The sequence below is a fragment of the Anolis sagrei genome, chromosome 1 (genome assembly GCF_037176765.1).
Source record: "Anolis sagrei isolate rAnoSag1 chromosome 1, rAnoSag1.mat, whole genome shotgun sequence".
NCBI lineage: Eukaryota > Metazoa > Chordata > Lepidosauria > Squamata > Dactyloidae > Anolis > Anolis sagrei.
In genome coordinates, this window is record NC_090021.1 from 249,040,110 (window position 1) to 249,063,733 (window position 23,624).

Consider the following 23,624-nt stretch of genomic DNA (forward strand, 5'->3'; position numbering starts at 1 on the left):
TTGAAGACATTACAGGATATGGAAACTCGACTACTACACCATTGAGATGGGGCTCCAGTTCTTTGGAACAGGGTTGTGGTTTTCTGTAAGGCAAGGGATAAATGACCTCTTGAGATTTGTTTGATTAACTGAAGACAGGTTGAAGAAATATCACTTTTTCTGCACCACGTAAAGACATTTGGTCAAAGAAGCCTTAGCTGTGACTAAGAGAATGGTCTAAATTATTAGGTGATGAATTCTGAAATATATATATATATATATATTGGATGCTTCCAAAATATTGCTCAGCAGCTGCAAGACATAGGAAAAGCTGACCTGACAGATTCAGTCTTTCTGAATCACTTTCGTTAGGCGTTATTGTCAGTTCCAAGAGGGACTTTTCATGATTTATACCCATAATGGAAATAATGGAAATGAATGTAAACTCCAAAAGCCTCCAAAGTCATTTACTTAGAAAACACCTTTTAGATTAGTGCAGCCATTTCCATGACCTAGCTGAATGGTTCTTGTGATATGAGAGCGAGAAACCTATAACCTTGGACAATTTGTATCAACAGAATATTCCCCTTTTCCGCTCAATATAAGCTTTGGATTCATATAGCTTTTAAAACAAATTTAAAATGTATTATTTACTGCTTGGTCCAAGTTTATTAATTAGATGTCTTTTGGGTTGAGAGAGAATTGATTGTTAAAGCAGAAAATAGAGGATGATATGAATTCCATTCTTCTATTGCCTTCAGATAAAAGAAGCAGTGACCCAACTCATTAGCCCTTTGATTTAATATATTGACACTTGGGTACGAATAATTCCGTTTAGTGGCTTTTGCTTCCCTGGGATCAATTTAATTAGTTATAAAATGTGACTTCTTGTCAGGAGCCAGAAGAAATGCTGACGTTAAATAAAGTCATATGCAATTTAAACAATAAAGCTATCGATGCCTGGTTAAAAGTTAATGATGCACAAAAAATGGCTTAATAGAGACAACCTCAGCAATGAAAGTGATGGTAGGAAAATTAAGCTAAGTGGATGAATGAGAAATGGTGATGTTTTTGGATTGTTAAAACAAATTCATGCCTAATCGAATGGCTCAGTGCTGCTTGGATCCAGACAGCCACAACTTTTCTAACTGGTTGAATAAGCATGTAGGTAAATCTTGAAAATGGCTTTCTCTTGTAGAAAGAAGCATCTTCATCAAAAGTCATGATCCACAAACTGCTTAAGCTGGTTTGCATGCACTTAGCTTAGTCTGGAATGATGTAAACAGTTGGATGGTGGCTTCAGTGCGCTATACTTTTCTTGTAGTTTTCTGTGATTCTGATGATGAATACGTGCAAACATAGTGAACATTAGCTCAGTTTGGACACAGAAAGCAACCCTAAAGATATCCAATAAGATTACAATTAAAAGGCCTACCACTTTGCCACATGGCCCCTGGGATCATGCTGTTTCATCAGCAGTCACTGGAGAAAGGGATGGCACATGGGGTAGCTCGTGGTGGCTCGCACATCCTCTTTTCTCCACCTTATAGTGGGGATGGGAGAAGGCCTTGTTCCCATCATATGGGAGAAAAGGAGGCAATGTGCATTGTCCCATTGCCCTTTCCCCCATCATATGTGGAAAAGGAAAGGAACATGCGGGTACCTCCATTGGAGCTACTCAAAAGACACTTTCCACTATGTTATGGAGGAGGAAGCATCTTGCGATGCTTCACCTCCACTTTGGGAGGAATGTAGACAGGCCAAGCCAGCATTGTATGATGATGCTCAGCAGGCTCCATCTAAAATAAGTAAAAAGGGTGCAAAAAAGCCTTGTGTGAAGAGGTTCCTATTCGTATCACTCTGGAATAAAGGGACTTTGATGCACCTTAAAAGCTTTTTGGGAGAAAGAAGTTGATAGCAAAAGCTTTCATAGACTCCTACTGAATTCCCTATACAGTACTGAGAGCAGATCACCCAACTCCTGGTTCCAGAAAGTGGGAGCAGGGAGCAAGGGTAAGTGAAAAGCAAGTGGAAAAGGTTGTTGGATGATTGGCTATCCCTGAAGATGGACCCTGCTAGGAGAGAACAGGGCAAGATGTTTTCCCCACACTTCCCAAAATTTCCCCCCACTTTTTCCTGCTTCCCTTTCTGTCTGAGGAAGTCCTATTGTCATGCAGAGATTAGTTTTAGTACTTAACGTCTGGCATTCCCAAACACAAACAAAATGTGCTGATGGTGGTAGTAGTATGTTTGGGTTGCAAAGAAGAAAAATACGACCAAACAGGCCAGATGTTGGGCATTTTGTGCTCACGTGACCTTGAGTACAGGGAAAACCTGTGGAGGTCTTCTTGCTTCTGACAGAAAAGGCATGCCATGGCACTTTATAAGCTTTGAGATCTCAAAATGAGAGAGTAATGAATTGGGCTTTTCTATGAAGTAGATAATGACCTTTAACAACTGCACACATTCCTACTCTTTAGGAGCTTCTTATACATCCTTGAGAATCTCGAGTAGCAGCAGGCAGCTGTTATTACCTGCTAAAAGCATTAACAGTAGCTACTGTATGTCAAAATGCAGAAGGAAAGAGGAGATCTGCCTTAGAATAAATCCTCTGTCTTAGAGACTTTCAGACTGCTCTAGAAGGGTGGGTTGTTCTTTCTTTTTAAAAATGGTGGGGGGGATGTTAGACCAACTGTTTTGTCTTTGCGTTGATTTTACATTGGCTGCAGCCTATGTAAGGGAACTGCTGAAAAAAGGAGGGTGCTAATACATTTTACTGTGTGCAAGGCAGCCAGTATTTAGCAAAGGGGCCCATGTTTTCTTAGGGCTCAGATGGCAAAGCCAAGCATTCAGCCTACAGCAGAAAAAAGTCCCTTTTTTGTTTTCTGGCTGGAGAGTTTGACTATTCCCAAAGGGATACAATGAATGGCCCATTTTGTCTAACATGGTTTCATAGACATGGAACGCTTGTTTTTTCATAATTATTCTTGCCCGTCACTGGGTGTGCACATGACATTTGAGTGTGTTTTAAAGTCTTAACACACTCATGTGCCTGCAATAAAGTTACTCATAACAATCCAGGCTTTCTGCAGACAACAGAGCCAAGTCTGTTGTTTTTGCCAGTCTCAGCAGCTGGGAGGCAATTGTTAAGACAACAGCTTAATCTAGTTGGAAAACACAAAAAGACATGAATATACACTAAATTTCCTTCCAGATTATTGCAACTATGTGGGATGTTTTTAAAAAGGGGTTTCTGTTAATTTGGGTGGTCTGACTGAAAAGACTAGATCACCACCAAATTTGTTTTTAAGAGTCAACATATTGAACTGTTTCCTTTATTCCAGAGCAGTTGGTATAGATTCTAGGCTATAAAATTATGCACATATAATTAATACACCTATGTATTTCAGTGCAGCCACACATATCTATGCATAGACATTGATGATATATGTGTTAACAAAGATGCACATTTTACATGCTAGGTATATACTTCTCTAGCACGCAGATATTTTTATTTAGATAAAAAATCCTATATCTTAAAGCATTTCATTTAATTTTAAAATGACCATCAAATACAAAAATCCAACACCCCATTAAAGAAACTTAAGAGTCAGATGTGTAAACTTGATTTTTTGTAGATTGTTATTGAATAGATGCTACTGAAGACCGACAGGTCGCAGGTTCGAATCCGGGGAGAGGCGGATGAGCTCCCTTTGTCAGCTCCAGTTCCTCATGCGGGGACATGAGAGAAGCCTCCCACAAGGATGATAAAAACGTCAAATCATCCGGGCGTCCCCTGGGCAACTTCCTTGCAGACGGCCAATTCTCTCACACCAGGAGTCACTCCTGACACGACCAAAAAAATAAAATAAAAATTGAATAGATGCTGAAATAACAGATTATTTAAGTTTCATTTATGTGTACATGAAATGAATTACATTCCATATGTAAGTTTTAATTTCTAATCAAGCAAAACTTTTTTTAATACTGCTTAAATAGTTTTGGTCAGAATGCAACATACTGCATTGGAGGAGGAGTTTTAAGCACTTAAACCAATTTAGATTATGTTTCTTTATGAAAACTTTCAATTCAAAACTTTCAATTCTATATAGCAACTTTCCTCTGAAAAGGAAGAAAAACTTGAGAACAATTTCTGAAATGTTGGGGGGGGGGGGAGGCTGCTATTCAAAAAATCTCATTAGTTTTGTGGGATCCACAGTACAGTGAACTTGTGCCTAGCGTTCACAGGTATCCTTTACAATAGCAGTTATGAGTTGTTAAAACAGGATAGTCATTGTCTCACTGCACACGTGTGTAAATGGAAAATTCCTATCATTTGCTTTTTGTTGCATTACTTGTGCTCATGGACACAGTGTGTGCCAAAGAGAGAGAGAGATGAAGAGGTTATTTTATATATATGCAGCAAGCAACTCTTCTCAAATTGGCAAAGCCAATTTGAATATTCATTCAACCGGATGTTGAAACATCCTTTTCCGCTCCTAATGTTTGACCATAGGATTGGACTCACTATGTACTTTGCGACAATCTGTGTTGATGAGGTTGTTCTCTCCGGAATATGACTCTTTGATTGTCCAAAGCTACAACTCAAGCAATGACTTCATGGGAATGCAGCAAGGAAGCCATGCAGCTGGATGCCTCACACAGCTTTGATGGAGTCCCAACAGTGATCAGTGTCATCAGCACTCGGAAGTCTTGGTGTGCAACGAAGGGAAAAGGAGAAAATACGGCATAACTCTGAGGAGTGTATGCAATAAATGGATTAAAAGTTTTAATGGCTCTTCCAGGAACTTTCTGGGGGCTTATACACCCAGAATCTCTCTGATTGTCCTGCCTAGAGTATTGCAAGGGTCTTATTACACTACCCCCTGTTATAGCACGAGCTTTCTGCTTTAACTGCTCTGGCAATGTTATCTGGAATTCTGAGGTTTGTAGTTTACTGAGCCCCAGAGCCCCCTGGTTCCAATTCTAATCCTAGATGCCTCTCCCTAAACTGCAAATTCTAGGATTCCATTCTATATTGCCATGACAATTAAAGTGGAATCATAGCAGCATAACATGTGTGATAGAGTTCTGGAAGCTGTAGTTCAGAAAGTAAATTTTTCCAAGCTTTAGATTAATGTAGCTTCTCCTTCATTGCTCCCCATCCCTGTAATAATTTTAAAAGCCTTGCTTAATTTGATGGGTTTTCTAAGCTTGATTTTAGGGCATATAAGCATGGATGATTTTTCACATTTTTCACATTAAGAGCTTTTTAGTACTGGTCCCCCTTTCTTGTTGTAGTATCAAAGGGACCCAGAACAGATTTGGGGTGAAAAATTAGGGCTTCCTGCTTATAGAACATAGGGTATCACTCTGTATTCCCCTTCAGTGAACCCAACCAGATTGTTCATCTCTATTTTCTGTCATGTGTTGTGGCATCCTTATTCCTCAGGCTACCAGGGGCAAGCAAGCCTTTGAACCACTGCATGTGGTTCAGCCTCTGGATTTTTATGTTTCTTTTCTTTTTCAAAAGGGAATGTTGAGGAGAATTTGCTTTGAATTCTTGTATCCTTATTAATTGTGAGGGTGAATTTCTCAAGCAAATATTTGTGGTTTCATGAAGCTCTCCCTGCTTCCTACATCCTCAGGGTGACTTTCGCATCAAATTAAAAGCCATGCAGAAAAATGAAAGCAACAAAATATCATTAACACCGTAAGTCAGTTCCCAAGATGCTTGTCAGCTGACAGAGCAAGTTGGTGTTGTGTAAGTTTACATGTGCCTGCTACTCTAAATATGACCAAGTTTGGAGGGCTCCAACATAGTGTTTTTATACAGCCGGGGCTGGAAGAAAGGAGAGCTGTGCCAGAGCACGATAGTGCTGAATTCCTGAGGGATTGTGCTCCATGTTAATTAGTGGGAGGGGTGCTGTTTGGAGACTCTCCTTGTGTGCTTGTGGAGGATGAACTTTCAGGAATGCAAATGATTCAAGGTGTTTATAACTCCGAGGAATGCTTGTATTTCTTTTTGCATGTGTTACGGAAACATTCAGAATAGGCATTTCGGGTTATGAAAGCATCTGGCATTGCAGTCGATCTTGTTGGCTCAGCATTGCCTTCCACTATGGGTAGACTTTTCTTTGCATGCCTTTCAAGCCTAGGGAACCCAGAACCAAAAGGGTGATTTCAAACCCGATGGTAAACTCCTCTAGGCGAGCCCTCCTCATTCCTTTAATGACTCTCCTTCTTTATTTTTCCTTTCTAATTTTCAAATGCAAATACAAATAGTATCAACCAGTGCTAGCTAGTTCCTTCTTTGGCAGGGAATATATCAGATGTCTTCCCTGCATCACACCTTTCAAGCAGTGGTTGATATTTGAACTTATGTAGATTTTTAAAAACAAAAATCTGGTGAAGAAAAAAAAATGGAAAAAGGAAATACACAGGCTAATACTGTACCCCGAGGTGAATAAAATTGATTTTTAACAAGTCATGCATAACAGTTAAATCTATTCTACGGTGGAATTAATAATTACTAAAAAGATTTGCAAGGGTTATTGTTGCCGCCTTTTAAAAAACATGGGAAGGTGTATGTTAAAGTCCTTAAGACTAAAACTGTTCTCTAATTGCTAATGTGAAATCTATTCGAATGCCCTTTGTGTGTAGAAATGGAGTATGACTTCAAGATGACAGCAGCTCTAAAACTTGAAATATGAAAACTGAGCTTTGGGTGAGGGAGATTATATTCATTTCTCGCTGAGGATGGATGTCTACTTTTGCATTTAGTCCTGCTGTAATGAAGTGGTTGGAGTGAACTGCATTTTGCCTTACCACAAAGTTTTAACGTTTAGTTGGAGTCACAAACGTATGCCAACTTAGGCAATGTTTGTGTGTTATGTGAACCCCACACTGTGATTGAATCAATGTAATAGATACCGAATTTGAAACTGACAATTCAAAAATATGCTGATATATCTTACATAATGATGTTGGCCACAGACATCGTTCTGGGTTTGTTTATGTCTGTTATGGATTCCCCTCATTATCCATGCTGTTTGAGGGATTCCCTGTGGATTCAGTTCATTTATTTCATACTCTAAAAATGTTTATGCTAAATGCTACATTGTGAACAGCAGCTCCTGTGTATCTCAAATCCAATAGTGAATTTTAAGGTTAGATTTTAAAATAATTGTTTTTTTTTAAGATAGATGGAACATTGGTGAGATTCATCTGAAAACTATGCAGAAAAAAGATGGATTGAATGTACATATCCCAAGTGCTTTTGTCAGTTATGTATTACTGTTTTACTGGCAAATCTAATTGTTGCTAAGTTGTTCTTTTTCAGTTTCTGTTGTGCAATTACAGGCAGTCCCAAGTTACAAACATCCAGTTTACATACAACCCATAATTAAAAACAGGGGATTGATAACAGGAAGTGAGAGAAATCGACTCCTCAGAAGGGAAATTTCCTCCTGGAATAGTTATCATGGGGAATGAGGATCCCCACTGAAGCTTTAGCACCAATCCTTGTTTTCACAACAAGCCAAATTTTTCAAAATCCAGTTATTACAGGGACAGAAAGTGGGTGAAATCTTCTGAATAGGGGCACAGACAGGTAAACAAACCCCACAGGGGCAGTAGCCCTTTTCTATGGTGTGCAAAGCATAGGAAATGTGTGTGTGTGTGTGTGTGTGTGTGTGGCTAGCTGGGGTAACACTAAAAATGTATGTGTTGCAACTTGCAAACAATTCACTTAAGAACAAACCTCCAGAACTTACCTTGTTCATAACTTGGGAACTGCTTGTATTTGAAAAGTTTACACATGTATAGGTATGCATATTTAACTTTCTTGTTTGGATAAGTAGACAAAGTGAATGCATTCACTCAAAATATTTATATGAATATACATGGTAATGAAATAGTTTTGGAATGAACTATGCATATCACACACTCAAAACGTGGAATATAGAAACAATTCGATTGTTGCTAAGGGATAAAGCTTAAAGCTTTGAAAAGTACATTAGAAAAGTGAATGGGTAACCACTATTGTAATGCTGACTTGAATGCTTCATCTAAAACTGCCTAAGTCTGAAATATAACCATAACTCCATATGAAAGCATCTTTGTGAGATGGCTCCCATTGCCATTTCACAGTTATAGTGTCTCATCACACTAGAGCCCTTGGTGGTGCAATGGGTTAAACCCTTGTGTTGACAGGACAGAAAACCATCAGATAGGTTAGAGGTTCGAATCCGAGGAGAGCATGGATGAGCTCCCTCTGTCAGCTCCAGCTCCTCATGTGCAGACATGAGAGAAGCCTCCCACAAGGCTGGTAAAACATAAGAACATCCGGGTAACCCCTGGGCAACATCCTTGCAGATGGCTAATTCTCTCACACCAGCAGTGACTTGCAGTTTTTCAAATTGCTCCTGACACACACACAAAATCAAAACAAAAAACACTAGATCATAGATCCACTTTAAATTTGGTTTCTGCCTCTTGCAAAATTCTGGAGTTTGTAGTTTAGTGAGACCCAGCACCTGCCTGGCTGAGCAGTTTAAAGGCTCCTTGGCATCCACCAATGATGTTGTTCTGGCAGGGGGTTGGACTGGATAGCCTTTATGATCTCTTCCAACTCTGTGATTCTATGATTCTCTTACAGTATCTATTAGCAGTGAAGGAGGACTATAGTTTAAAATTCCAAGTGTTTTGAATATAATTTTTATTTTTCCTTCTAAGCAAAACCAAACTAAACCAAACAAATAAGTTTCACATCTTGGTAACCAATTTATGATTTAATCTTATGCAACAAGCAAAATAAAAATAAAAATTAATAAAAACCCACCAACTAACTTCTAAATACACAATTCCCAGAAGGGAGCTTGCTTTGCTCTGTAAAGGAAGCTAGTGTAACAAGAAGTCATCTATTCTTGATTTCTTTAGACAGCTATTGCTTTATGCCTTGACTAGGTTCTGTGTTTTAAGGACTTGCTCTGTGTAGCAGAAATAATACAGTAAATGGGTTTAACCACATTTGTCTCAGCTAGACATTCTGCTTTGTCAAAGATTGCTGGTACAACATAAACAAATTATGTGTTTGTAGTGCTTTTCAATGAAAGCCTATCTAACAGTGGAGATTGTGTTTCAGCAACTGTAGATTTAATCTCCTACCTGTCAGTTAAAACAGGCATTTCCTGAGCAGATAAGGTCTGGCTGTAGTAATTGGGGGGTGGGGGGGGGGAGAGTCACAGACAGACAAAGACCCATTGTTACTGACAAATCATTCCATATAGAGGTGACTACTTATTTCATCTTGGAGACTACAGTTAGAATACAGTTAGTTGCGAAGTCTGAGTCTTCATTTCTTCTTGTGCAAGCCAATGAATGTGGATGGGAGCTACACCAAATGGCATAAGGCATGTGTAGCAGCATGTGAAAACAGAAACATCTGTTTTCACATGCTCTGAATATCACCCATTCTGCTCTGAGTATAACCCATTCTGTTAACATGGTCTCACTTTCCTCTAGGTGAGACAGGAAAACTATTGATTATAAATCTTCGGATAGGCTGTCCTGCTTCAACTATAAGTGATAGTGGCATGGGACTCTGCACTGGCATCTTCTATGATGTTGCCAACACCGCTGGCATTATTATATTCATCTGTAGACCTATTAGTTCAGATCACAATATTGAAGCTTGTGCAATAATGCACTTGAGTAGTGTCTGGTGGAGCATTTGCGTGTCTTCATTGTGGTCATGTTCAGTCTGAGATAACAACACAACAACATAGTGGAAAAGAAGCTAAATAGTGTTGTATGAAGTATTTCACAGTTATTGTTTCTCTCTCATAGGATGTAGAAGCAATTGAAAAAATACTTCTTGATGATCTTTATCTGTCTCTTCAAATCATTTAAACAGTTGTTTGGTGTTGTAGGGTCCTTTGAATGTAATTCCAAAGTTCAGAGGCTAGGTTATGCTCCACAAGCTCACACTGCACTGTGTGTGAGACTATGTATATATTTTTAAACTTATGGTTAGTACAAATGTGAATATTACAAATGTGAATATACTTATTCAGTGGGGTGCATTGGATAAACCACATCAGCTCTAGTTTCTGATACAGAATATATGCCATCCAGTAGTCACCATCTGCTCGCCCCCAGAAAACCATATTTAATCATCTAGTTGCCTTGGCACTATAAGAGGATTTTGCGACCACTCGCTCTCATTGCTGCATGGTTTTGAGGCAACTGTGTAATAATGATTAGTTTGCGGATCATATTTTCATTCTGGGGACCACTGATGGTCCATGGACCGCAGGTTGGAAATCACTGCGGGGGGGGGGGGGAATTATTTGTTTCTTTGTTTTTACAATTATTTATTACAATCAGGTTTGGGTGAATACTTTTAGCTCTGAACACATGTGAACATGAGCACACACACTGGTGCATTTTCCTTTACATTTACAAAATATATTAACATTTACATTCCCATTTTCCCCTAAGATATTTCTATTATAATTGCTCCTATAATATTAAACACTTTGCAGTGCCATAAATTATAATATTTTTGCCTTATGTGAGTGCCCAATAATACATCACAATTTAATTTAAAGAAAATATGTCATGGGAAGAATCAGATTTTTTGGGGGGGGGGGGCAGTGGCTTCGATCAACAAGGGGCCTTTGTACTTCCTTGTGTACAATGATATTATTATTACTTTGTAGTACCGATCTGTTTAGATGTAAGTTCATTTGAGAAAACAATATTTTTTATTTATGTCTGGAGGATAATGGTATAGTAGAAGTAAGAAACATATACATCTTCACTAGTCTTGCAGAATATTTGATTTAATTGCCTTGTTCTGCCTTCTGTCATGGCAAGGTGACCACTACCTGGCACAATTTGCATAATGGCACTTGTATTCTTGTATTCATTTACTGTTTGATTCTGATTAAAAAGTGAGACTCCTATGCTCTCTTGACTTTTCTAGAAGTTGTAGTAACCGAGATTTGCTGTTATGCTTTAACCAAACAAATGCACACATGGGGATAACAATATGCTGAGTTTATGCAGATTTTACAGCACAAATCTGAATAAAATGCCCGGTAATAGACCCATAAGGAGTAATAAACACACATGAATTTTCCTTAGTTGCACTTTAAAGTGATTTTAACATAGTACTAGCCCTTAACAATAATATTTAATTGACAAGATTATGCATTCATATGGCTTGAGAAGGTGGTAGATCTCTAATTCCAAATGAACTATAAATTCATTTTTGTATAACATGTTTTATTAATTTTTTTATAGCTGAGACATTTGCTTTCCCTTCTAGTGACTGTTTATTGAAAACAGAAGGTTTAAACTAATTTCATTATTTTTTATTCTTCTAATATTATATAAGGCCCTTTGTGCTTGCAGGTATTGTGTGACTTAATGTATAGATATAAACTGGTCCCCAGAGGTGTCAGGCAGTGAAAATATAGATTGACATTAAATTTGAGAGAAAATGGAGAGGAGTAAAGGTGATAAATCTGGATTAACTAACATTGAATCATTCATCTCATCATAGCTTTGTGAGTGATCGAGGAGCATAGTGACACAACAAGATGTCTCCTTTATCAAATATTTAGTATAAACTATGAGCACAATAATTATAAATTATCCTTTTGTTTATTTGCATGTTCCTTTCCTAAATTATGTTCCAAGAATTCACAAGAAGAGCAAACAGTAATGCATCCAAGGAAGTAGACTATGGGCTTGTCTACATGATTTTAATAACTGCACTCACTGTGAAATTGCTCCTGGCTTTCCCCACAATTTTCTACCACTTCCAGTGCTTATTGTGAGGTAAACCACACTAACTCAGCTCCCTGTTTAAAAAAAGTTGGGGGCGGATCAGAGTTTTGACTAAAGCTCCAGAGCAAGGCCATGGCTTCAGTGTAGGGTCATGTCTGTTTTGGACTGTCCGCATAGACCACTGCTGCCATTCCCCTTTTCCTGTGGTTGTCAGCCATTCTTCTAGCCTTCTTTGCTTCTTTTTTCTAGCCAAAAGGTATGGGTAGAGCAAAGCAGTAGGTGTGCTCTGTTGTCTTAAGAATTGTGAAGGAAGGAAGAAGCTAAATATGTAAATATTAGGCATGGATAGAGCCACGTCGGATAACGTGGCTTTTTCCGCCATTTTTGTTACAACTCAGGAAGTTAATCAGAAATGATTCCACATACTTTCAGCTCTCTACTAGCCTGCTGGGTGGCCAAGCAGCTTGCATGCTGGGAGACTCCTTGCCAATCAGGGGAGAAGTTTTGGGGGAGCACATGGCTCAGAGGCTCATTCAGAGCCGAGAAGGGAGAGACAAAGACAAAGGGAAGGGAGGGTGTGTTGAAGGGAGGTTGGGAGAAGAGCATGATGGGCAAGCAAGCAAGCAAGGGCTGGGAGAAGGGCTGTTGCCTGCCTGGCTGCCAGGCAGCCTTGCCACTTGTGTGATGTTGCTGCTGTTGGAGTTTGGGACGGGTAGGCACCATGAGGGTAGTGTGTATGAGGGTGAATGGCGTGGGTGGAAAGAGCAACATGGAGGAACCAAAGCACTCACTCTAACATTTTTAAAAGCCAATGTTGTAGCAGGTTTATCTGGCCTCAGTAATTTTTAGTATGTGTTGCACATTGCCTCAAAAGGACTAGATCTCCCATCAATTCAAGCCACTCTGAACACAAACTCTCCTTCCTAAAGTTGTGAAATCAGCTTCCAAGGCAAAAAGGGCAGGGCTGTTTGTTATTTTCTTTGTTTGCTGTAATTTGCCTAAAAAGATACTACAAATCCCATACTTTCAAGTGTCTGCTTACCTAACTTATAAAATTAGCTTACAAGTCCCCAAAAGCTCTCAGGGCTGGCTGTTTGTTATTTTCTTTTTTTTTGCTGTGCGTTGCCTAAAAAGACACTACAAATCCCATACTTTCAAGTCTTGCTTATTGCGTATTGCGAAATTGCACCCGCCATTAATGAACCAATTTGGAAATTTTGGAAGTTTTGTAAAGTTCCAATTTTTTTTAAAGAAACATTCAGAATTCAATTCTGAATCGAATACCAGCGCCTCCTACATCCAAAACAAGTTTTGAACCTGGGTTGTTGTAGGTTTTCAGGGCTATGTGGCCATGTTCTAGAGGAATTTTCTCCTGACGTTTCGCCTGCATCTATGGCAAGTATCCTCAGAGGTAGTGAGGTCTGTTGGAAGTAGGAAAATGGGTTTTATATATCTGTGGAAAGACCAGAGTGGGACAAAGGACTTTTGGCTGGTGGAGCCAGGTGTGAATGTTTCAACTGACCACCTTGATTAGCATTTAATGGCTTGGAAGTGCCTGGGGGAATCTTTCTTTGAGAGGTGATTTGATGTGCCTGATTGTTTACTCTCTGTTGTTTTGTTGTTGTAATTTTTGAGTTTTTTAATACTGGTAGCCAGATTTTGTTCATTTTCATGGTTTCCTCCTTTCTGTTGAAATTGTCCACATGCTTGTGGATTTCAATGGCTTCTCTGTGTAGTCTGACATGGTGGTTGTGAGAGTGGTCCAGCATTTCTGCGTTCTCAAATAATATGCTGTGTCCAGGTTGGTTCATCAGGTGCTCTGCTATGGCTGACTTCTCTGGTTGGAGTAGTCTGCAATGCCTTTCATGTTCCTTGGTTCATGTTTGGGCGCTGCGTTTGGTGGTCCCTATGTACACTTGTCCACAGCTGCATGGAATACGGTAGACTCCTGAAGAGGTGAGTGGATCCCTCTTGTCCTTTGCTGAACGTAGCATTTGTTGGATTTTTTTGGTGGGTCTGTAGGTGGTTTGTATGTTGTGATTCCTCATCAGCTTCCCTATGCGGTCAGTGGTTCCCTTGATGTATGGCAAGAACACTTTTCCTCTGGGTGGATCTTCGTCTTGTGGCTTGTTCTCGGTCTTGCAGCTCTTCTGATGTCTGAGGTGGAGTATCCATTGGCCTGTAGAGCCCAGTTGAGGTGGTTCAGTTCATCTTGGAGGAGGTGGGGTTCGCAGATTCTTTTTGCACGGTCTGCCAAGGCTTTAATTGTGCTTCTTTTTTGACTTGGGTGATGGTTGGAATTTTTATGTAAATATCTATCTCTGTGTGTGGGTTTTTTGTAAACTGTGTGACCCAATTGTTGATCTGGTTTGCAGATGACTAGGACACCTAGAAAAGGCAGTCTTCCTTCATTTTCTTTTTCCATGGTGAATTGGATTTATTATTATTTATTTATTTACAGTTTTTATATTCCACCCTTCTCACCCCGCAGGGGACTCAGGGCGGATTACAGTATACACATATATGGCAAACATTCAATGCCAGTTTGACAAACAACATATACAGACAATACACAGAGGCTATTTAACTTTTTTCTGGCTGCCAGGGGAGCTGCTGCTTTCATCGTCCACCAGCAACACCGATGAAGTTCTTCCGCATTCCACATTCCCTGTAGTTTTTTCTTTATGGCCTCATAAATTAGTTAATTTAGCCTCTCACACAAGGTGGTACCTTATTTTCCTACTTGACAGATGCAACTGTCTTTCAGGTTGCAAAGGTCGACAACAGGCTACACAATGGCTGGACACCCACTCCAACCCGGGCTGGCTTCGAACTCATGACCTTTTGGTCAGAGTGTTCTTAATGCAGCTGACACTCAGCCAGCTGCGCCACAATCCCGGCGCCACAATCCTGGTGGATGTTTGGGTGGATGCTGTTAAGATGTTCCAGGAACCTGTTGAGTTCTTCTTCTCCATGGCTCCAAATAGTGAAAGTGTCATCCACATATCTGAACCATATAGTGGGCTTATTGGTTGCTGTTTCAAGGGCTTGTTTTTCAAAGTGTTCCATGTAGAAGTTAGCTATGACCGGGCTGAGAGGGCTCCCCATAGCTACTCCATCTTTCTGTTAGTAGAATTCATTGTCCCACTGAAAGTAGCTGGTGGTGAGGCAATGGTGAAACAGAGCTGTGATGTCTTCTGGGAACCTCTGGTTGATGAGTGCCATGGTGTCTGCTACCGGGACCATGGTAAATAGAGACACCACATCAAAGCTGATCAGTTTGTCATTGGTATTTAGCTTGAAATTGCTGATTTTTTCAATGAAGTGGGCTGAGTCCTTGATGTAATGTGTAGTGAGCCATTCTTTTTGATCAACCAAGCCTAATAAGTAGCTCTGGCCTAAGCAAAGTTAGATGATTTTATGTAGATCCTTTAGGTGTAAATGGATTCATTTATAACAATGGCAAATGGATTGTGAGTTGAATTGAGTCTGGTCTAATTCAAAATTAGTTCATTCCCTCAAAACTCTCACTTTGATTACTATCTGGATCTGCAAATAGTTGAATGGAAATTGATTTGCTGATTATGAGTTGGACTGATACTCATTCAGAGCAACTACAATATTGACCAAAATGGTTTTGCATTAGAGTAACCAATAAAATGTTATGAGGGAAAAAAATGACTGACATCAAGTGCTGAGTGGACCAGAATTCTGTCTGAAGTCCTGTTGGGGTAGAAGGAAAGAAAAAAAAGTGGTGCTGTTAATTGTATGACATATTTCCAGAATGAGCCATTGCCCTTCCCCATCATTGTGTTGTCAATGTTTTCCATTTGTTCACAATCCTTTTTACTTAGTTTCAAAGCACAAACCTTCTTACAGAAGTTTTTTGTAATACTGTAACAAGAATATCACTAGTCTGGAGATATTATGTATGAATGTTTTAACAGCAGGTAAAGTTTGCCTAATTAGTTCATATCATTCCAATATTACAGATAGCTTAGATTACAATATAACCCCTGTATCCACTGAATCAGTATCAAGGATTTCATTTATCCATGTCTGGCAAAATATGCCCTCTCTAACATTTTTAATGTGATTCTATGATATATTTGGTTCAGAGGTACATCATTTCAGTGGGGGTTTCTATTATCCATGGTTTCAAGTGTCAATCAAAATTTTGCAAACATATGCCCTTCAGATACTGATTCAGGTCTCATTCTCTCCCTCTGTCTCATTCACTCACTTCTTATACTTTTACTTTCCCAGTTTAGTTGCACTCTTAAACAAAGAGGTTTGTTAAGATTTCTGTACCTATTTCCTATCACGTAAGGGAAAAAAGTTAAATCTTCATGAAAGAGAAAATGAGCCCCCTTGAGTGTCCCTCTGTTTTCACATTAGCGCATAGCAAGGTCTTTGCCAAGTTGCTCTCTGACTGACTGCTGCAGATGCTCTTTCTCAAGTATTCAGAGTCAGATCTTTAGTGCAAGTCTTCAGGGACAAACAATAGCACCTGTTCCTCACAAGATATCAGGCCAGTTAGTCCATTCATGTATCTTTAATGAAGCTCCAGGGCAGATGGCAAAAATAAAAAGGCATCATCATCAAGTTAGCTGAGGAAACAGAGAAAGAGGTGTTGACACAACAATGCATGGCTTTTTTATGAATAGAAAGAAAAGAGAGTCTTTCTTTGACATCTGCTAGTGTCATGATTTTCAAAAAGACTGCTGGAACAGAGAAGCAATTAACCTTTCTGAGAATATACATGATTTGATGAAACTAGCTATCCTCGTGCCCCTAAATCAAGCAGTATAAAGTATTGGGGCTACATTAGCAAAGTTTATTTCAAATTTACCTAGAAAAAGTGCTAATTTCTTAGGTTAAACATCCATGTGTTACATGTGATTTTAATAATGTTTAAAATATGTATTTATTTATTTTAAAAAAATGTTTATTTTTTGCCCTTCTCACCCAGAAAGGGACTCAGGGCAGAGCACAACATGCAAATGGCAAACATTCAATGCCAGGACATAAATACAGTATAACCATTAAAATCATTTATCTCAACTTTAAAATCCAGCATTTAAACCATGGGTATTTGACTCCAGAGCTGGCACTGTCTAGTTCATGCCTTGCATGTTTAGCTGGGAGCAAGAAATTTTTCTAGACTAAATATTTGTTTCTGATGTTTGAAATGTTTTTGACTCCTTTTAGCATAAAAGAAGGACATGGGGATCTCCTTAAATTTTGTGGGCTTTGTATCCCAGGCTTCCCTTTTTAACCTTCTGGAATACACAGAACTGTACCACTGCCCGCATCCTCTATTTTTTGTTTTAGTTCCTTTTTTCCCTTGCGATCATATTTCAGAGAGCACACTTTCTGTGCTTCCATATCCATAAACATGATGATGTTGTATTCTGGTAGGAAAGGTGAGGAAGGTCTTTACCCAGTCATTCCTTCCGTGGTATTTTAGTTCTGATACAGAGAAAAATTGAGTAAAAAAAAGTGAAGATTCTGTCAAGTCAATAGCCTCTCTCTGACATTTTAGCATAGCTAAATCACTGCCTATAGTAGCAACCAATAAACTGGACGAAGAATAAATAAACATAATGACAATCATGTCAGACAGTGAATTTAAGTGAAGAAAAGGGAATGTGAGCAGCTAGATCAGTGGTTCTCAACCTGGGGTCCCCAGATGTTTATGGCTTTCAACTCCCAGAAATCCTAACAGCTGGTAAACTGGCTGGGATTTCTGGGAGTTGTAGGCCAAAAACATCTGGGGACCCCAGGTTGAGAACCACTGAGCTAGATGGTAGTGTCTCCCTCTTTTCCATTTCTACTCCAGATTCATTCAATAAATATTCCAGTCAGTGGAACAAGCTTCTATAAAGGCCTATTTCATTCACATTATTTTTCCTCCTTGTTATCTTGTTTCTTCTTGTGCCATCCCAAAAACCAACAGGAATATTTTACTATAATAACTGCAAGCTGACTCTTTCTTATTTGGACCTTAGGAGTTTTGTGGGACTCTGGAGGCATTTGTTTCGGTTTCCACTCTAAAACGCTTGAAGTTAGGGTAAATCACACTTTATCCACTTTCTGTATAATACCATATTTTTCCATACCCAAATCAAACAATTATGTTGATTATTCAGGGAATCAGTGGGAAAAATTATCATACAAGAAACTCAGTAGTATTATAAAAAGTTGATACTGGGCACATGGGAATCAACTTCAATTTAACTAAGTAAAATATGTCACTACCAGAGAGAACTGGGCTTACCTCAGCTAAAATAAAAGAAATAGCTGCTCACAGCTAGATTCTTTCACGCCCGAGTGCCATGGCAGTAATTGCACAAAGACCTTTTTATTATAAGTTGATTTTCCTGAGAAATGGATTCCGAAAAATACTGTAAAGTGTTTATATTTTGTGTGACCTTTATTAACCTACATCATAGGGCTTTCCCCCCAGAGAAGAGTTGTTGGTAAATTAGCTCTCTTAGAAGTAGACACACGGTAGCCTTTCTGGTCTGTATTAGACATCGGGAGAGAAACATGGATATGACAACAAAATTTGGCAGTATTTAAATGGTGTCATAGGTCAACATAAGGATTTTTAACCATACAAAGTTTTCCTCAGAATCAGAACAAAAAGAAAATGCTTGAAAATTCATGTTGGCTTTGAAATAGCATTTGATGACTTTTGTTTTCAATAAACGAAAGGGAGCATTTTTATATTTTCTAGCTATAATTCTATAAGAAAGTTTGTGTTCAATTAGATACTAATAATCATAACAATCATTGTATTTTTTCAGGGTATAGACAAAAGCATGCAATTCAGTTTGGTCCTAATACAACATAGCTATTATAAATTAAACATTTTGGGACACTAAACAGTTAATTTTAAGATTAGTACATTGGTCCCAATCTGCCCAGTTCTACCTGCTGAAGGTGAAATATGATCAAAGTATTTAAATGTTTCTCTTTTTGCTTTTTTGCATGTTTATATTTTTATTTGTTTGTTTGTTTTTGTGAAGATCAAATGGGATTTGATATTGTGGGATTCATTCAGAAATGCTCTCTGAATATACCAATCCATAGATATCAGGCTACATGATAGCACTTCAAGCCAAATGGTTTAGGTAGACAAGCAATTTATATGTTACAAGTGAAGCATGTACAGCAAGGGATATTCATTTAATTGGGACTACTAGATTCTTTTGTCTTGCTTTTTAAGAACTTCATCTAAGGAAATATTTAATAAGCCATATTAATATTTTGAAAACATTGAAATACTTGCAAGCACTCAAAATACAGCACAGTTCAGATAACAATGAATTAAAATCTGAGTTATTACACACGCTCTCTCACACACACACACACCCACACATTTGAATGCAGGACAAACTAAAACTAAGAAAGCGCATATGAAAAAAAAATCCTCTCACAACTATCTTGTTTTACTGCAACCCAAACAGAGAGATTTAAAAAAGCAAGGCAGAATAAGAAAAAGTACCTGTGAATAAAGCTGTTGCACATTTGACACTGATGGAGAGCAATGTTAGCATGGCCTTTGATGTGATAATATGGAATTGGTAAGGGGTATGGTAAGGATAAGGTTCGATGGGACTCTGTGAACACAAGCAAGCTCTCAGTACTAGAGAAGTATCTGTCAGGACAAATTTGTGCAATTTCTGATCAGAGATTCTCTTCTGTTTAGCAGGTTCAGGGTCACATGCCTCCGCTCATGATCCCAATTTTTCCACACGACCAGCGGACACTGGCCGCGGCGGCTGCAGCCCAGCAGGGATTCCTTTTCCCCCCAGGAATAACTTACAAGCCAGGTAAGTGGATGGGGACACAGAGCTATTTGGTATGTTAGGAAATCATCTATGGCTATTCTTGAGATCTAGTTTGGCAGGTGATCTATTTTGGCGATGCACATTTAGGTATAAAGAAGGGCACATTTGTATGTATTTATTAATTTTGCAGATCTGGGTTAAAATTTCTCCTAGAGATACCCAGGGAATTGGTTGTGCGAGACTATATTCATTTTATTTCTGTGCACCATGAAATAATTTCCTTTGAATTTATTGACTCACTTCCCTGCCAATTTGCATTTGAGAGCAGCCCAGTTCTTTATAGGAAGGTTACATATATCCCTTTTTTAAAGGTCCTTTCTCATCAGCATGTACACATACTCATCTTTTGTGCAAACCTTCTTTATAATTAGAGATAAAAAGTGAAGACCGGTATGATTTAATTTGTGTTTTTCAAATATGCAGCATTTTGTATGATTTTCATCTAAATAACAGAGGTTTCAGCAGTTCAGCAGCAATCATCAATTCAGGCTTGTAACAGGTCATGCAACTTCACGGTGAGAGATGTTTGGAGATGATTTAGCAAATGTTATGATTTCTTTCTTTATTCCTTTGAGTTTACTGGGCTTCTGGGGAATTCAATTAAGGATATAATGGTTTGAAGCTACTTTCAGAGTCTCCTTGTAAACAGAGCTTTAAATGTTTAAAGCCATGTTAGCAAAGGAATTCAGGGTAAGAAGATATTTAAGTAAATAAAAGTCAACCTTATTTGAATATATGTGTACATTCTTTTACTGTAAACTGAGACCACAACTCAAAAGCAGGAGCTTACTCATTAATCTTCTCCACCTTTAATTAATACTAAAACAAATTTGGTATCAGTATTTTTTTTTATGTTAAATGTAAAATTTACAAAATAATACTTGGAGTCAATATTTACATTATTTAGATAGTTCTGAAGCAAAACCCTATATGTTAGAATGTACACTGTATATTAAATATAATTTAAGTTAAAATAAACATATTTTTAGGGAGGATCAGTAAGATTTTATGCAAAATTATTTCAATTTGTTTCCATTTGCTCTTTCAGTCTTAACTTCATAGAATATATTTGTGGATAATTAGGTTTGACAGCTGATAATGGTCTGGGAACCAGAGTGGCCATTGATAACTTTTTATTGAAAAGACAGTAATTATATCATGAAGTTGTTATCATAGTATAATAAAACCAGTATTAAAGGTGATCAAAATTTCTTACCATGTAGAAATACACAATCAAAGCACACCTGACAGTTGGCCATCCATCCTATTTAAAAACCTCTAGAAAAGGAGACTCCACCACATTCTGAGGCAGCACATTCCACTGTCAAACAGCTCAAACCATCAGGAAATTATTCCAAATATTTAGGTAGAATCTGTTTTCCTGTAATTTGAATTCTTGTTCTCTGTCTTCATCTCTGCAGAAGCAGAAAACAAGCTTACTCCCTCTTCAGTAAGGCATCCTTTCACATATTTAAACATGGCTATCATGTCCCCTCTTAATCTTCTCTTTTCCAGGCTAAACATATCCAGTTCCCTAAGTTTTTCCTCATAGGAATAGTTTCTAGACCATTTTGGTTGGCAACTTCTGGACACATTCCTTCTTATATTGGGGTGACCACAACTGGACTGAATACTCCAAGTGAGGTCTTACCAAAGCAAAATTGGGTAGTACTATTACTTCCCTTAATCTGTTGGTACAGCCTGGATTTGCATTGCCTTTTTAGCTACTGCATCATACTTTTGACTCATGTTCTAAGTGTAGTACCTTACATTTCTCCCTGTTGAAATTCATTTTTTAAATTTTATCACAGCTCTTTGATATTAAGGTAAGTTTGAATTCTGATTCAGTCTTCAAATTAGCTACATCTTCTAATTTAGTGTCATCTGTGAAATTGATAATTTTGCTCTCTGTTCCATCATCTAAGTCACTTATAAACATGCTGAATAGCATTGAGTCCAGGAAATGACCTTATGGCATCTCATTAGTCACTTCTTTCCTAGATAGAGACATTGGTAAGTACTAGGCTTGTGCGATCAATGAAAGAAATATTTCAATACTCATTACAAAATTAAGGGATGAGGGAAAAATCAGTGTTTCCAAAATTGTATGGGATCTGTATCATAACTATAACAAGTTAAATAGTTTTTCATTACTTTTGTTAAGTAATTCATTGTGCCAATGGGGAAACTTCAGGGGTGCCTTTCTCCCTCATTGTTAGAGCTATCGGCATGAAACTTGCTATGATTATAGAACACATTTCCCATCAAGTTTCAGAGCATTTCTCTGATCCATGAATTCTGGGGGAATTTTCAATTTTTTTTACAAACTTAAAAAAACCCCACAAGAACTAACGCCTTGAATTTTGTATACAATTGACACAAGGTAACAGGGGTTAACCCCAGTTTCAGAAATATTAATTCATCTACTGATTTCTGGGATTTCTTAAATTTTTTGTCAGAAATGTTTTTTTGAAAAAAAGACACAACCGCTATCTCATTGAATGTCTCTCATATTAACCAATAGAACTTTGATTTGAGGGTTTCTTCCCAGCCCAGCACTGATTTACTTTCTTGTATTGAAGTATCAGCCTGTCCTTTGCAGATTCAACAATTTATTGGAACTCTGGCTGGGACAAATCTCTCCCCTATCCTAATTGGGGCCTTCTGGTGCTGAGCAGAATTCTGGGAAATGTAGTTTAGGGCAGGGCCTTTGAATTCTCTGCCATAGGGCTCCTCGTCTTCCCAAACTACATTTCCCAGAATTCTGTGCTCTCTGTCTCTTTCCCAACTCACTCAGCTTTGTCCTGCCCTGCTGCTTTCCTTTTTTCGTGGCAAGAGGCTCTTAATTTAAAGAGGAATTGCAGCCTTTTTGGCTTCCTCTCACTTGTGCTGAAAATAAAACTGAATTTGATAGGCTTCTGAGCATTACAGAATTCAAATGAAAAAGTATTGGGTGAGTTTTGATTCTTAAGTTTTTGCATGAGCACCCCTCCTTGTGTTTCTTAATATCTGTTTGTATGTACAAAACTTACATGCTAGATACAACTTACTAATTAAAAATGAAGTTTTGTCTACCCTAGTAAGTCCCCTTTGGGTTTGATCAGTCAACCAATTACCAGTCCACTTAAAAGTAGCATTGTTTCTCCCATATTTTACTAGCTTAGTTCCCAAAATAAAATGGAGGACTTTGTCAAAGGCCTTACTGAAATCAAGATATGCTACATCTACAGCATTCCCTTCATCTACCAAGCTTGTAACTCTATCAAAAAATGAATAAGATTAGTTAGGCAGGACTTGTTTTTCAGAAACTCATGATGACTTTCTAAGTGCTTTAGTCATCTGCTCAAGGATCTTTCCTGGTATTGATGTCACACAGACAAGACAGTTATTGTTAAGGTATTCTTCCTTTCCCCCTTTTTTTTTTTTTGAAAAAAAGGACATTTGACCTTCTCTAACATTTTGGCCTAAAGCCTGGATTCATTGCCCTATTGATGTGGAAGCCACTGGAATTGAACCTTCGAAATTTCAGCAGATCCCCATTTCCCTCCTCCATATTTGGTACCCCAGGCAGTATGGAGGGGAATTAAGCATAGGAAATTTCTGTTCCCATTGAGTTCTTCATTCTTTACAAACATCCATGGGGATAAATAAAGCAGCTCTTTACTTGGCTTGATTTAGGCTAATATTGTCTGTTTGGAAATAGGGTCTCGGGTGGTGGTCTTCTACAACTTGCTATCCAATCATTTTGTTAAAACTGAAAATACCAGGGATTGAAACTGTGTCATTCTGAACACCAAATCACGATCCCTTCCTTTTACTGCTGTGTTACACTTTTCTGAGATTTTGGATCCCCAAGCTAGCAAATATCAATCATGTAAGTGATAACATTTTTTTAAAAACTAGTTAGCATACTTTTGAATATTGTATAGTGTTTCCATCAGAGCAAGTACTAATTGATAAATCTGGGCTTCATATATCACTTAATTA

The 23,624-nt window shown here is 38.3% G+C and overlaps 1 protein-coding gene across 14 annotated transcripts in view; it reads left to right on the forward strand.

Annotated features, from left to right (window-relative positions):
• The window catches only part of SOX6 (SRY-box transcription factor 6), a 521,576-nt gene that overhangs the window by 383,945 nt on the left and 114,007 nt on the right, over positions 1 to 23,624 (forward strand). For 11 of the 14 annotated variants that reach the window (XM_060767625.2, XM_060767634.2, XM_067462638.1 and 8 more), the window contains one exon: positions 19,496 to 19,619. In XM_060767625.2, coding sequence (XP_060623608.2) covers positions 19,496 to 19,619 — 124 coding nt within the window. The remainder of the gene's footprint in view (positions 1 to 19,495; positions 19,620 to 23,624) is intronic. The other 3 variants (XM_067462636.1, XM_067462643.1, XM_067462640.1) reach the window with 1 other exon arrangement.